The following is a 15,358-nucleotide window of genomic DNA, read 5'->3' on the forward strand; positions in this document are numbered from 1 at the left end:
ACTGAAAAAAAACCAAATGTTACATTGATATTATAGTTAGCGTGAGACCCTGTGCGGCCCTTCTGTGATGTAAAACTGTACTCCAGTGGAAGCCACAGTGCAAGCTTCTACCCTGTGTTACCTCAGTGCCATGCTAGCTTCCCTGCAAAATCTTTAGTGTTGGGTACTGGAGGACTACTGCGATACTCCAAAAAGATTTTTGAAAAAAAGAAATTGTGGGCTGGGTGGCAGTAACAGGGATGACTGCCAGCAGCGGATTTGGGTGCAGAGCATGGCCCTTGGCTGTAGGTTGCCCGAGGGGCTTTCGTGTATGCTCAAGTTTGAATATGATTTTTAAAAAGCAGAAGTTCACTCTAAGACACAAAGGTTAAAGTGATGTTATATTTAGGTGTGGTAATAAGACCTTAGCGTACATTACAAAGGTAACAAGAGATTAAATCTTATCTGCCTAATGTGATAGGGCCCTGGGAAAGGTTGTGACAAGTCAGGCTGCTTTCTGAACCTCCTGCATTTCAATTCCTTGAGGTAAGAGGAGGATGAGTATTTATTCAGCATGTGGTTCCTATTGTGCCTCTCTGGTGAATGGCTTCAGAGTGGTGTTCTGGATCTAGTGGGAGTCCTCAACCTTGTTGTCAGTGCCCAGAGTGTGCTTAGCTCCCCGTCTGTCAGTAGGCTTTGGGTTCATCCTGTCCCCAGGTATTGCAGGTCACAGGGTGATGGGAGGACCCAAGGTACAACGTGCAGACTTAGTAGCATCTACAAAAGACATTTGTTTCTGACAGTTTCAGGCTTGAATCACAAGGACTTCAAAAGAGACACGGGTCACATATGTTACGGAACAGTCATGAACTTGCAAGATAAAAAGAGGAAGATTCAGGGACTCCAGATCCTGGTTCAGGTGTGCCACAGAAGAAAAGGAACTTACTAAATCTACTCTATAGTGCCATATTGGACTCCCAATGTCACGTCTGTTATACCTCACTAAAGACAACTGTTATGCAATGCCTGCTGATGCTAGGGAAGTAGCATTGCTGAAGACATTTCTGGATTTATTTATTTATTGATTGATTGATTGATTTATATAGCGCAACTAATACCCTAAGGTATGGATTCATTCTGGTGCTTTGATATCAGGTTCATACAAGGAATCTGCTGAAATAAATAGCAATTTGAAATATGTTGTGCAATACATCATCATTCAACAATTAAAACAAAAAAAACATTCAAGCCCATATTTGAAAAGGACATTCATTTGTTTCTCTATTCAATATTAGCTAAGTCCATCAAAGAATAACAATTGCCCATATTAAAGGAACAATTAAAGGGCCAATAAGTGAAATTCTCCAGAGATTTAGTCCAATGTATGAATATGCAACATATTGATTTGATCATAATCCCACTTAAATGGAAGGACCACCGCTCTCAAGGAAGGCCGATCCAGCACCCAAGATTTAATAACACAGAGGCTGCCCAATTCTGAACAACCCTGATATCCCCTTATCTGCATATGGAATAAGGGTTGCAAATATAATCATTATATAAGCCCAAACTGATGAATTAGTTGCTCCTTAAAATCCATCCTTTCTTTTCACACTTCTGTCTCTAAAGCGCCTGGCGGTTCTGGTGTCTTCTGCCAAGCTTAAGGCTAAAACCTACTCATCTGCACCTTCTGAAAAGCAATTCAAGAGACTTGACCCAAGTGTCTTTGACACTGGGAAGCCTGGGACTAAAGCCAACCAGTGCTGTCTCCTTGCTTGATACTCCCCTACCTTTAGGGAAATGGCTGCTCTGAGGATCCCTAGATTAGCAGAACACATACCTGATTCCTTTTGGACCTTTGTGCTGGATGGCCCTATTGCAAGGATATATTTCATGAAGACTTGTTTGGACATCAGTCATGCAATGGGTCAGTCCATAGCTACAGGCGTGGCACTTAGGTGAACTGTGTGGTTGTGGTCCGTTGGATTTGTATTAGTGTTGAGGCACAGTTTCTAGACATGTCCTTTGATTGGCAGGGCTTTTATGGTGAGATGGCCAACAGCTCATTGAAGTGCTCTAAGTTCCAATACATCTTTAATTCGTTTTACAATATCGACATGGATATGAGCTTCTGATGTAAAACGGAAAAATAAAAATAACTCTATTTCATCTCACTCTATTTCCCCTCACCGTCATCCCATCGTCGTCTGCATTCACCATCTAGTCTACCAGGTTGTGTCAGCATCCCTTAAACGCAATCTGCCAGAGTAGGCCCATTGCCAAGATTTTTAATGTGGGCTTCAATGTTAATGTCGCCATTTACATTTAGCAGAGCAGGGGTCCTCCAGAAATCAGCGTGGCCCCTAACCTGCCAAACCTGCACTTCATCTGCCACATTTTGAGGTGGACGAAGCACCCGGATTCCAGCAGCAGAGCCTCAACTGGGTGAGCCGTTAGATACCTTGGAGCAGTGGCCCATTCCACACATTTCCAGTGGTCAATGTACATCAGATAGTCCTCAGAGGTTTGGGTAGCCATCCCGACTTACATTTTTCCTGTTTGGGACCATTAGAGAAGGCTTGTCAGTCTCAAACAACACTAATGTCCCCTGCAGACAGGGAGAAAACGCCCAGCACATCAGAGCCATTTGTTTTCCGAATCCTCCACCCCCATTTAGCGGTTTTGTTTAAAAAAAAAAAAAAACTGCACCTTTGCGATGTCTGGCCAAATGAACATCGCGTCTGCTCTGTGAACTTCTCTGCCTTCTATGCAACTGACGCATGCGGTACTCTCTTATGGGAGCAAAGCCTATTGCCTCCTCTGAAAAACCCAATGATTCGGAGGGTTTCAAAAGAAGAGCGCAGGAGACAAGTCTTTTAATCGCACTACATTGGATGCATCGTCCTTGGTGTATAGTTCTCTGGTAGGTGTGTCTGTTTCCAGTTCCTGCTTCTTCTCTCGCAGTGCGAAGGTGAAATGTGGCACCCCAGTGGAGCCTCGACAAACCTTCTTCCTGGGAGCTCGATAGGTTAACTCCCCACCCATGAGCTGCCAGTCGAAGATCTTCATGTCGAAAGATGCCAACCATCGCTCCACAGGAGCACTCTTTTGGAGCAGATGGTTGTTGTTTGCCGGGTTGAACAAATCCCGTTTGTTTGAGTCCCTTTCAGTCTGTAGTTTTGCGCATTCTCAAATTCGTACCATCCCGGATAAGGAGTCCCTGTTCCAGCTTCCAGTGATTATAAAACTTCATAAAAAGTCACAGAACAAGTATCTGCCGCTGCCTTTCAAGAGCTCAAGTAGGGCCTCGATTTGGTTCTTTCCTCATGGGGTTTCAGTAGGAAATTTGACATGTTTGTCCTACGGTTCTGAAAAAGATTGTGTTTCTTTTTCTATAGTTACAGACTATTTCAGCTTCCTGTCCCGTCACTGTGTTCCCACGGGATAAAGTGCCTCTGCGACTAAAGCCTTCCTTTCGGCATAAGATGGCATCAGAGTGGCACCTTGTGCACGTCCTCTCCTTTCTCGCTTTCCTTCAAACTCCTCACCTGTCGATGGATGAGGAGCTCTAGGAGGGCAGCCACTCCATACATTAAACACAGAGCTTTGCATAGGTGACACTCTCTTTGCAGCTTTCATGATCCATCTGTAGGCAAAGCTGTTAAGTTAAAACCCATCGCCTGACGGATTTCTCTATTCATCAAACATGAGCCAGCCGATAAAACTCCTCCCGAGGGCTGGCGTGCCCACTCCGCGAGGGGGAGGCTGCCACGGCCACCCTTTAATGCGGTGTGCCGGTTCAATCAGTTTGTGAGGCGGCTAAGGGAGCGTCTATGCACTCCTCCGCTTGGCCTGACTGCAGGGATGCGCAGGAAGGAGAGCCACCCCAGTGTGTTGAGCCTGTCCTTCAGAGCTTTTTGGCATCATCCAGTAGGATCCTCAACCCTGTTCCTTTTACAGTAACTATGGCCAGAGTTCATGCGTGAAACCTAATATCCGTTGGAGGAGGAATGTGCTTACCTTCGGCAATGCTCTTTCTGGTGGATAGAGCGGCTCCTGCGGATTCTTTGTCGGCTCCTGCCTCTATCGGAAGGATGGTTTTTCACTCCTGCGTTTTTCCATAGCTCCTTCTTACATGTCTTTTACCTCTGAGAGGGAGAAGCGGGCATCTCCGGATAGAGCTGTGCCATGTATCCGACCCCTGACGTTACTTCTGGTTTTCCTGAGTGTGCATCCAGCTTCATACATTACCTCCTGGCACTGGAGAATTGGTAGCGCTGAGGACGTTTCCGGCTCCAGTCTGGAGCCAGTAGATAAGATTCATGCAGGGAACCTGCAGGGCTTTCATACATCTTTCAGAAACACCAAATGCAGGCAAGTTATGTTCTAGACAAGCATAACAAATACATGTAAAAAATATAAAATAAATTGATCTCATCCTTTGTCCCAGGAATAGAACCTGTAATGCAATGACGCCCATTCTGATTTCACCCTCTGGAGAAAGTTGCTCTGAACTCAGAAGCATAGCTCTCAATAGTTCAGCAGTGGCTCTGGGCCTACAGATGTTAGGTGTCCATGGACCTAAATTGGCTGTATTTTACTATCCAACCGGTGGAGAGGCCCCTTTCTTTGCTTGCCCTAAGGCCAGTGACACTCCTGATATGCCACTGGTTGTATTCCTCCCCTCAAGCTGTATGAGATGATCGGTAACATTGCAACATATACTGGCCTCTTCTTTGATGCCTGGGCCTGTGGCTCTCTAAGAGTGGCACAATATGACTCTGTCCTGATGAACTGGATCGAGGGTTTTGTTACAGTCCTTGCGTCTAACGCCAGCCTCCTTGTCTGCGCTATGGGTTAGGGTACTGCGCTGCATACTCTGATCGCATCCTCTGTTGTTGCAGCAGGGTTCAATAAAAATGACGAACACTAACCTTATCCTCAATACATAGGACAATAGATCGTCACCACTGCTGCGTACTGGAGTGTTGTGTTCGGCACCTGAGTACAATCTGGATCAATGCAGCATGTGCCAAACTCTTCCGTCGTTCCTCGGTCGGGGGATCCGTAACACTGTTCCATACTTTGGGCCTGATTAAAGTTTGGCGGATGGGTTACTTCATCACAAACATAAAAGAAATCCTGTACGCCTTATATCCTACAGCACTTGTAATAAGGCAGACAGAATATCCATCGCGTTTGTGATGGAGTAACCCGCCCGCCAAACTCTAAATCACGTTGCTTTGTTCTTAATCATATCTTGCTCAGGGGATTTGGAGCAAATTTGTAAGCCCTGATGTCATCTGTCATGCCTGATTTTAGAGGATCATCATTAAAGCTGCTCTCTCAAAGCACGTTGGTTCTGGATAGAGTTCTAACGTGACTAGTCTGCTAGCTTTCTATATTGACGGCAACAAAAGTGAGGCAGTAGCCGACGCCATGGTGCTGCATTAGAAGCTGTGGACTTCGCAGAATTCCCGATGGGGCCAGGTGTTGTAAATGCGCGTAATGTGTTTTTATTCTACTATGTCCTTGCACATAACAATTTTAGGGCTGGATTTAGACCTTGGCGCAGAGGGAACTCTGTCGCAATGGTGACAGAGTACCCTCCCTACCAAAACTATGGTCCACCTGCCTGATTTAAATGCAGGCAGATGATAGCTTCGCAACAGCAGAGACTGCTCCATTCCCATTGTGATCATGCTATCCAAAGACCCGATGGAGTAAGGGCTGTCGGGGGTTTGGCTATATGTCCACCCACCTACTTTAGATGGACAGACATATAGCCGTCTTTCAATGCAGGCCACCCCTAGGTTGCACCTGGTGCACCCCTGCAACCTGGTGGTAAGGAGCATGAAAAAGCGCTCAATGCCCCCCTCGCCTTTGGAGTTTTCTACCTTTGCGAGGGGGGCATTGTTTTTTTTCTACTTTGAAAAAGAAAATACCGCTTTGGGATTTTTTTTTATAAAGTAAAACAAACTGTAAGTTTGCCATACGGCTCCGTCACGTTGGCAGAGTCGCATGGCATAATTACAAAAAATTTACAGGGCCAGTGCAATGGCTGTTCCTGCCAATACTAGAAATGTGAGCTAGGCCGGCGGACATTTCTAAAATTGGCCGTCAGCACCTCCATCGGGGCGATGGAGTAAATTACTCAATCGCCCTGGCAAGGACAGGCAGAATGCCAATAGATACATTAGGACTTTATTATTTTACAGTTTAAAGGCAAATTGTGTTTCGTCAGTTATAACACCATAAAGTTTTAAAGAGCTAAAATAATGAAATGAAGATTTCCCCATGTATTTATAATATTCCCTTTTCACATTTGTATCCTCAAACTGCTCTTCATTGCTGTCCTGTCATGCCTGCTTGAGTTTTAAAACCAAAATCATTAATATTTTGAAAGGCTAAGAAGGTCGTTCTCAGCCATCCTTAGCAATGCACAGAACTGTTTCTTGCTAGTAGAGAGTTTTTAAAAAAATGTTTAAAAGTGGTGTTTTTTAAAGTTTAGTGGGTGAACGTGTTCTGTAGTAGAGGTGCAGTTTGGAGGTGCTTTATTATTGCTCTTTATTCACCAGTGCACTCCTTAGGTTCATACTATAAGAGGCCACGTGCTTGAAAGGGCACTGGCTGCACCAAGAACACATATAGAGCTGAGAAAACTGCATGCGGGGTGTCTGTGCAATTTCCGTTTTTCAGGAACACTGGGAAATGAATGGATGTGGCAAAAAGTCAGATAAAAAGCTTGTCAAGTATACAGACCAGAAGGTATCAATATTGCTTAATACGGTATGCCATAAAACATCGATTTTTTAAAACCTCTTCTATTCGGGTCTATTTTGTCAGAAACAAGCCAGTAGAAGTCTGATCCATTTGGCCGTTTCGTGAAAACTCAATAAATAAAGTTGATGCCTGACTAAGGCAGGATGAAGAATATTTTGGGACCTTAAGGGTTCCAAATGTGCTTTATCTCAAAGCATAGCAGCTGGTTTGTTATGTGGGCAGAGTTAGTGGTCTTGTACCATGTGAGAGCTCTCGCGGCCTGGGGTCACATAATGCTGAACTCTTAGAGCTTGGGGTTCTGAGTGGTGAGAGAATCGGGGCCTCTCACAGCTCTCACTTCTTAAGTCAGAGGTCAGATAATACTGCTGTTTTTTTCACTTTGTCATTGTGATTCTAAAATATGTTTGTTCTTCTTCTCCACAGGTTCTTCTTAAAATTCTTTCTCAAATGTAATCAGAACTGCCTAAAAAATGCAGGCAATCCTCGGGACATGAGGAGGTTTCAGGTCAGTGCCTTAAATGTTTGTAAAATTCTCCCAGTTTAACCTGTGGCTGTCTTGAAATTGCTCTGTAATTGAACCTCTATTTAGCAGCGAGTGATTGCCCCATTCAGCATAATGTTGGAGTTCCTTGTGTTAGTGGGGACGGTGTGGGCTGAGATCCTCTGTGCTTGTTTGGTAGGGAACACACAACTGCACAGCACATAGACTTCCATTCCCAGATCTGGAACTCAAAGTAGGGCTGGTAAAATCCTGACCAATGTCAAGAGAGACACCTCCATTCCGATGCCTCAGTATAGGTACAACCACTACATACGCACGCCCTTGCACAAGAGCATCCAACCCTTCCCCCCCTCAAATCAGATACACGGGCAAGGCAGTGTTTCCAGGTAGAGGCCCCTTGGGAGGAACCCCGTCCACTGCCTGAATATATTCATAGATTTCTGTTGTGCATAGCAGGTGTGGCTTGTGATCACATGATCAGCAAACTCTGAACAGCAACATCAATCACAACAAGGTCGATAGACCAATGTTGAAAAGATGTACACAGTTATTGTATACGCGCATAACTGCAGAGATCGGTGCAAGCATTAGTAAGGGGAAGGGCTTACTTCTAAAAAAGGGTCGGACGTTTCGGAGTAAAAGAAAGGGGGAGGCGCTGCTTAGAGAAGTCCTTTGATGAAGAATAGGGTCAATTCTTCTTATTCCAAAGAGGAAGTGCCCTGTCAGTTGCTGAATGGCGCTGTCATGTTTTAGAGATACAGGTCACTGTCAACGGGTTGCTCTTGGATCAAGACCCTTGTTTTAAGGTATATTCTCTTCTGGAGCCAGAGCCGCTGAAGGCTGTGTGGGTGGAGCTGGCCTTGATCTGGGTGCATTGCTGGGATGGGATATATAGAGCTGCCACCAGCATGAGGTTTGACCACAATGACTGATTGACGTTGCTTCAGTCAGCTGTCCATCTTCCAGCTCTTTGTGTGTGTTTTAGGCATCCATGACAGCAGTACCAATGGTGACAATGTGTATAGCATAAAATGGAAATCATATCATCTTTGGCAGCTACTGGCAGGTGTACATTCCAACCAAACTCAAAGCCACTCATTTTAAACGACCTCAGGAGACAGAAAGTTTGAGATTGACTTGAAAAGATTCAAACATGTCATACTGGTTAAATGTAGAGGTTTGGTACATAACCCGCTCACCTGCCTTCCAGGACCTGCTGGTTAACAAAGTATCTCTGCAAAAACACTGCAATCTGCCACGTTGAGTTGTTGGGATTCAAACTTGTGATCTGCAGATGACGCCCAGTGCTCTTCTGTTGGCCTAGTACCCCCCTAGGGTGTTTTGCAATCATTCACACCTGTGGTCAATGCTTTACACAGAGATCTTTGCAGCAAGTGAATTAACCACCTAAGCTATCTTCCCAGTGTTATGTGCAAAGAGCTGATTGATGCAAAGCGATCTACGGTACAGGTGCTTTAACTGTCCCTGCCATTTTACAGCAAATACCCTTAACATTCATACACCAATAATCCTACGGTGGTGACTGGTGGGAGCGTGAAGACCACAGGCTCTAGTCTTGTTGTGGCCGCCTCGTATTCGCCTTGGGTGAATACAAAAAAAGAAACCTCATAATTTGTTACTGATAACTCCTATTGAAATTGCTATCGAACTGCAAGCCTATGCTAACAGGTGAATGAATGAATGAGTATAAGTGGATTGTAACAGTATGTGTGCACGGGCTTACATTCCATATGTGGAAAAAAGTGCTGCAAAGTGGCGTATCATTTTTATGTGGACCAAGATTAAATTTAGGATTTATAGTAATTCAAAAATATCACGTCCGGAATTGTAGCTGTTCTTGTTTTTCATTGGAGATGCCTAAGTTATGAGTTTAATTTTGTGTGTGGTGTGGTCAGGGCGGGAAGAGGGCTAGGGACACAGGCGAGCCCATTAGAGTCCAGGGATTCATATTCAGAAGTTCAAATAGTACAGGAAGGGGGCACCATAGTACCACTCTAAAGTGAATGCTCTTAGTGCGGATTCTTAGGTGTCCTGTTGAGATAAGGTGTAGGTGCTAACTACACTAAGGGGCAAATTTACAAGCACCTTGTGCCACCGGAACGTCACTTTCTTTGATGCTTCAGTGACGCAGTGTGCTGGCCTATACAAGGCCATGCAAAGACACCCTGCGTGGCTTTTCATGGCCTTGTATATATGGCCTCCTTTCCTGCATTAATCTGTGTGAAAAGGGCGTTCCATGGGTGTAACTGTGGGTTTTTCCACACAACACCCATCGATTCTGATGCATTCCCAGATTTACAAGGTAAAAGTGGTGCTACGAGGAGAAATACCTCTATTTCTCCTCGTTTCTTTCCTCTTTCTATGTGTGCTGAATGATGTCCAGGCCATGTTTGAGGCAATGGATGTTTAAAGCAGGGGAGACTTTAAAGTAGAGTTGTGTATCATCAGCATATCTGTGAATTTTGATGCTGTTATTTGTGAGTAGAGCACCAAGCAGCTGCACGAAAAAGTTGAATATAATAGGAAACAGTATGGAACCCTTGTGGCTCCACGTGTAATAGGGATCTTTTATGAGCTGGAGGTGCCCATGTGAACAAACTGGTATTGGTTGGAAAGGTAAACCCTTACTTCCCCTTACCTTTTATCCTGTATCTAAAACTCCTTACTAACTGGTTCCCTATCCATCACGTATAGCTAAAAACACCTTACTGTCCCCTTACCCATAGCCATACCTGAACCCTTAAAACCTGAAACATCAATTACAACACAGTCTTTACAACGACCTACCTTTACAACGCAACTGTTACAACGCAACTGCCTTTACATCGCATGCCATTACAATGCATGTCATTACAACGCATATCACTGCAACGCATGCCATTACAACTCATACCATTACAAAGCCTTCCATTACTATGCATTATAAGTTAAGTAATGAAGAATTTTTTTACGATTAGGGTGGGAATGGGTTTTGGGGTAGATAGGAATAGTAATTTTTACCCCTACACCATCCAACACTTTCCCTACTCTTGCACTTACTCTGGAGTGTGAATAGTAATTTTTACCCCTACACTATCCAACACTTACCCTACGGTTGCACACACTGGAGTGGGAATAGTAATTTATACCCCTACACTATCCAACAGTTACCCTACTGTTTCCCTAAAAGTATTATGCATTGGAATGGTATGCATTATAATGGTATGCGTTGTAATGGAATGTGCTGTAATGGTAGTTTTATAAAATGCATTGTAATGGCATGCGTTGTAAAATCATGCAATGTAATGGTAGTTGCGATGTAAAGACTGTGTTGTAAAAGCATGCGTTGTTATTGCATGCGTTGTAACATCATATATTCCTAACAACACCTTATCGACCTTTACTCCTACTAATCCCTTAAACCTAAAAACTCTTTACTATGTCTTACTCCTACCCACGCCTGAACCCTTAAAAACCCTTACTTACTGTTAGCCATCCCTTAAACCTAAAAACTCCTTACAAGTCTTTACTCCTACACAGCTCTTAAACTAAATAAAAATCTTTACTACCCATTATCCCTAACCACTCCTAAAACCTATTTTTTTAAATGGCCTAAGTGATTTTTAATATATATTGATATCTCGAGACGCCTTGGCGGATCATTGGGACAGGAATACCATACCATTTTCTTCTTACTCACAATTGGTTTGTCTGCACAACATGTCACAGATAAGATTGACAGAATTGGGTATTTATATTTATATTAGCTTGTTCCATGTACATGATCATATATTATTATTTATCACATTCACTTTGTGATTTACAGATATGAGCGTTTGTTTAGAGTCTAGGTCTTTATTGGCTGCTGTTTCTCCAACATATACAGACAATGGACTGTATTCACTTCTGCTTATATAGTATGCACTGTTTGCATTTTATAGTTGCCAACATATTGATCATAGATTCTCTTTAATGTACACTTACATCTTTTTGTTGGACAGACTCTTCTGAAATAGCCCACATAGACTCAATTACATGATGCGAAGCCTGAGCTACCTCTTAGTGATAGCCGCTCTTTTGTCTATCTCCGCATACGTAGGCATGAACTATATGACTGTAATACACAACATGATAGATTCAGCCCATGAAACAGTACTTTAAGTGTCTTGTATATCAAATGTAGGAGGTGCCTTGATGACACGTTATTTATACGATCTTCATAGTCAATGGTCGGCATAAAATCTTAGATTATTTGGATTTGCAAATCCCCCTTTCTATGGGATGAAAATCCATGTGATATATGCACTGCGTTTACCAAACTTGGGAGATTCTTTATTCAATGTAACATTGGTTCTTTTTGTATTTTTTTGATATGTTGATCTGAACCTTTCAAAGATGGCACTTGTCCTGAGGACTCTACATGCAGCTTTTATGTCACTAAGTCCTTTTTCTATGTCACTAGTATTTATGTTGGGATGCCATGTTTCTTTATGTGAGCAAGGACATTTCTTGGTCGAAACACGTCAAGAGATGCTTTGGCAGTAAACCTGTTTTTCATACTGTAGATCTGTTCTGAGAGAGCGTGTACATTGCTTCTGCTTCCAATTATGTTGCTGGTGTGCTCCTCCAGTCTTATGCTTAACATGCAATGGGACCCGTCCCCTTTTGGAGCAGATTGATGTTGATATATATATGTGTGTGTGTATCATGCAGTACCGCATTGTAAAGGTTGCATGGTACTTACCTGTATGGTAAACACTGCATGTTAATGGTGCTGCATGGTAAAAGATGCCTTGTAAAGGCGATGTAACCAATGATGTATACACCCACCCTTTCAACTCCCTTCAAAGTATCCGACACTTGAGTGCACAACGTCCAACGAGGAAGGCTTCTTTGCTTGGTTTTAGTATCCTAGGGATAAATGCGTATACCCAAAGTGCCAGATTAAGAGGTAAAGGGATAGAACAAAAAAGTATTTCTGTTGAACATTCCAAAATGCCACATCTACTTGTAGAGTCTACTTTTTGTAGACAATACTCTTTTCAAAGGGGCTTGAAATTCTCGTTCTAGTTTGGGCTTAGGGCTCACAAAAGAGCGACATGGAGAGTTGTTACTGTAACCACAAGCCACTTTTTTATGCAAGATTTCAGATCAGCAATTACACCGACAGCAAATGACTCGGGGCATCACTTGTGTTACCGACGTGACCGCACTGTAGTTTGCGTTTTATCTGAAAAATCGAAATGGGAAAAGGTTGGACAAAAACTAACAGGATTCATATCTCTGCAGGGGACTGAAAGAGGAGAAAAGTCAGGAAAAAAACTTGAGGTACTGAGAAAGGTGGATGGCTCTCAACCTTTAAATGCTACCACACGTGTCCTTTACAGACACATTTGAAATAATGTGAGTGAAGGTTTTAATAGATGAAATAGACAATAGGCTTTATTTTCATAACCCCATCCATCATCGAGCTGGGCCAACTGACAGACCCAGAACTCCACGAAGTCTTGGTTCCACGTAAGAACATGGAACGTGGAACCAGAGCATTATCACACTTCTTCCTTCTTACATTTGAAAAACATCTTTTCACAAGAACAACTAAGCAACCCCAAACATAGCCCATAATTTCTTAAATGAATAAAAAGATGATAAACAGTATGTCAGTAAAAATACAGAACATGCAAATGACAATCATTCACATTAGAAATGCAATTAACTTCTCACAAAAACCTTAAAATATCTTGGGCTTTTCCAAACCCTAACACTCTTACGAGTAGGCTCACATTCCAACCGAGAGAAGACACCATCAGAAAACTCTGAATCACACGGTTTGTCATTACTTGGTCTAACTTGAACAACACGACTGTGATTCCAGATACAACCATCACTGGTTTTGACTGTGTTCTTGAATAGCTTCACCACACTCTTAACATCTGTGAATTTGGACCAGTTTTGACAACCTACTGGAGCCTTGACTTTGACTTTGTCACCAACGTTGAACTTAACAATCTTACCAGACTAGTGAGTGTCAAAATAGAACTTCCTTTTCCGTTGGAGATTTAATTCCTTTTCCCTCCATTCACCAATACCATTGTCCTTTAAAACATTGTCAATAATAACTCAAAAGGTGTTTTCCCAGTTGTAGAGTGTGGTGTAAATCTGTAAGCTGAAATTCGACATTGTAACTCATCCCTCCAGTTTAAACAGTTAACTCTCGCCAGTTGTATACTTTCTTTCAATGCTTTGTTCAATCTCTCTATGGCGCCATTAGCCTCGGGATGATACAGAGAAATCTTCTTGTGTTCAATTCCTTCAGTAAATATTCCTCCATTTCACGTGAACAAAATTGTGGCCCATTGTCCGATAGCAAAGAACAAGGAAAGCTTTCACGTTTGAAAATGGAATCCAAAAACTTGATTATACATTGTGTTGTTATGTCTCTTGCTGAACTCACTTCAATCCACCGAGAGTATAAATCTAGTAAGACAATCAAATAAGGAGTTTGATGTTCACCATGAAGTGGACCAACAATATCAATGGCTACTTCACCCCAAGGACACATGAGTAATCTCCTACAAACCATAGGTGGTCGTCTGGTATTAAGAATTTTGTCGCTCAAAGAGCAAGGAACACAATCACGCACTGCCCATTCCGCCATGAGATCCAGACCTGGCCACCAATAATCATGTCTAATATGTTCTTTGGTTTTAGAAATTCCCAAGTGTCCTTTGTGTGCCATCTGAATAATATTGTTTCTCAAACTTTCAGGCGGAACTAATCTGGTGCCTCTGGTTAAAATACCATCAACGATAGCTAATTCATTAGACACTAGCGACCAGGGCTTCTCAAGCCTGTTTTCTTTATCTTGAGATAATAACTCCATCACACCCAACATTTCTTGATCTTTCTTTAACTCCTCCTTCCACTCATCTTCTTTGATCACCCCTAAAGTGATGTCACACACTTTTACCTCAAACTCATCCTCCAGTCCCTCCTCACAACATAAATAATTTGAATCCACAATGTCGACCAGACGCGAGAGGCAGTCAGCAGATACATTCGTACTCCCGGGAATATATTAAAAAACAAAATTATATTCCTGTAAAGAAATAACCCATCTCCTGATCCTAGAGGAGATAGAGTCAAGACCTTTTCTTTCAAAAACTTCTTTAAGAGGTTTGTGATCCGACCTAACAATAAAGGAGGTACCCCAAACAAATTTCTTAAATTTGTTGAGCGCCCAACAAATGGCAAGAGCCTCCTTTTCAATGACTGAGTAATTTAGCTAGGCACCCTTCAGACATCTCGAAGCACAGGCAACCAATTGATCTTGACCATTTCTCACCTGAAAGAGTAAGGCACCCAAACCTTTTTTGCTTGCATCAGTTATGATGTAAGTAGCATCTCCTGGTTTAAATGCCTGTAAATCAGGAGCATTCCTGAGGTCCATCTTAACACCTGAAAACTCTTCCTTACACACTTCATCCCACACAAACTCAGCATTCTTGCACAGTAACTTTCTGAGGTGCACCGTTTTATCAGCAACATTTCTAATGAATTTGCTATAAAACTCCACCATGCCCAAAAAAGATGAAAGCTCCTCCTTTGTACACAGCTCTTTCAAATTCTCTATGGTGTCTACCAATTATTTTTTTGGGTCTGACACCACTCCCTGATATGTGGTGTCCAAGATAATCAACTTCAGTTACCCCAAATTTACACTTGTCACGACGCAAAGTCAGACCTGCTTTAAGTAACCTCTCTAGCACCTTTACTACTCTGCAGTCATGCTCTTCGATGCTTTTTCCATATATCAACACATCATCTTGATAACATCTGACACCAGGAATTCCCTTGATGACATCATTCATAATTCTATGAAAAACAGAAGCGGCCGACACAACCCAAAAGGCATCCTCAAAAATTTTAAAGCCCCCATGGGAGTTATAAACGCGGTGAGCTCCTGTGAATTTTTGTTGAGAGGCACCTGGTGATATGCCGATGCCAAGTCTAAAGTGCTAAAATAACAAGTACCTTCTAAGGTTGAGACCATTTCATCAATATTAGGAAGCTGAAACCTGTCCACCACAACTT

The 15,358-nt window shown here is 42.7% G+C and overlaps 1 protein-coding gene across 3 annotated transcripts in view; it reads left to right on the forward strand.

Annotated features, from left to right (window-relative positions):
• The window catches only part of EBF1 (EBF transcription factor 1), an 802,303-nt gene that overhangs the window by 455,890 nt on the left and 331,055 nt on the right, over window positions 1-15,358 (forward strand). For all 3 annotated transcript variants that reach the window (XM_085617593.1, XM_085617595.1, XM_085617594.1), the window contains exon 7: window positions 7,186-7,267. In XM_085617593.1, the coding sequence (XP_085473719.1) occupies window positions 7,186-7,267 (82 nt within the window). The remainder of the gene's footprint in view (window positions 1-7,185; window positions 7,268-15,358) is intronic.

Source organism: Triturus cristatus, chromosome 7 (genome assembly GCF_964204655.1).
Source record: "Triturus cristatus chromosome 7, aTriCri1.1, whole genome shotgun sequence".
NCBI lineage: Eukaryota > Metazoa > Chordata > Amphibia > Caudata > Salamandridae > Triturus > Triturus cristatus.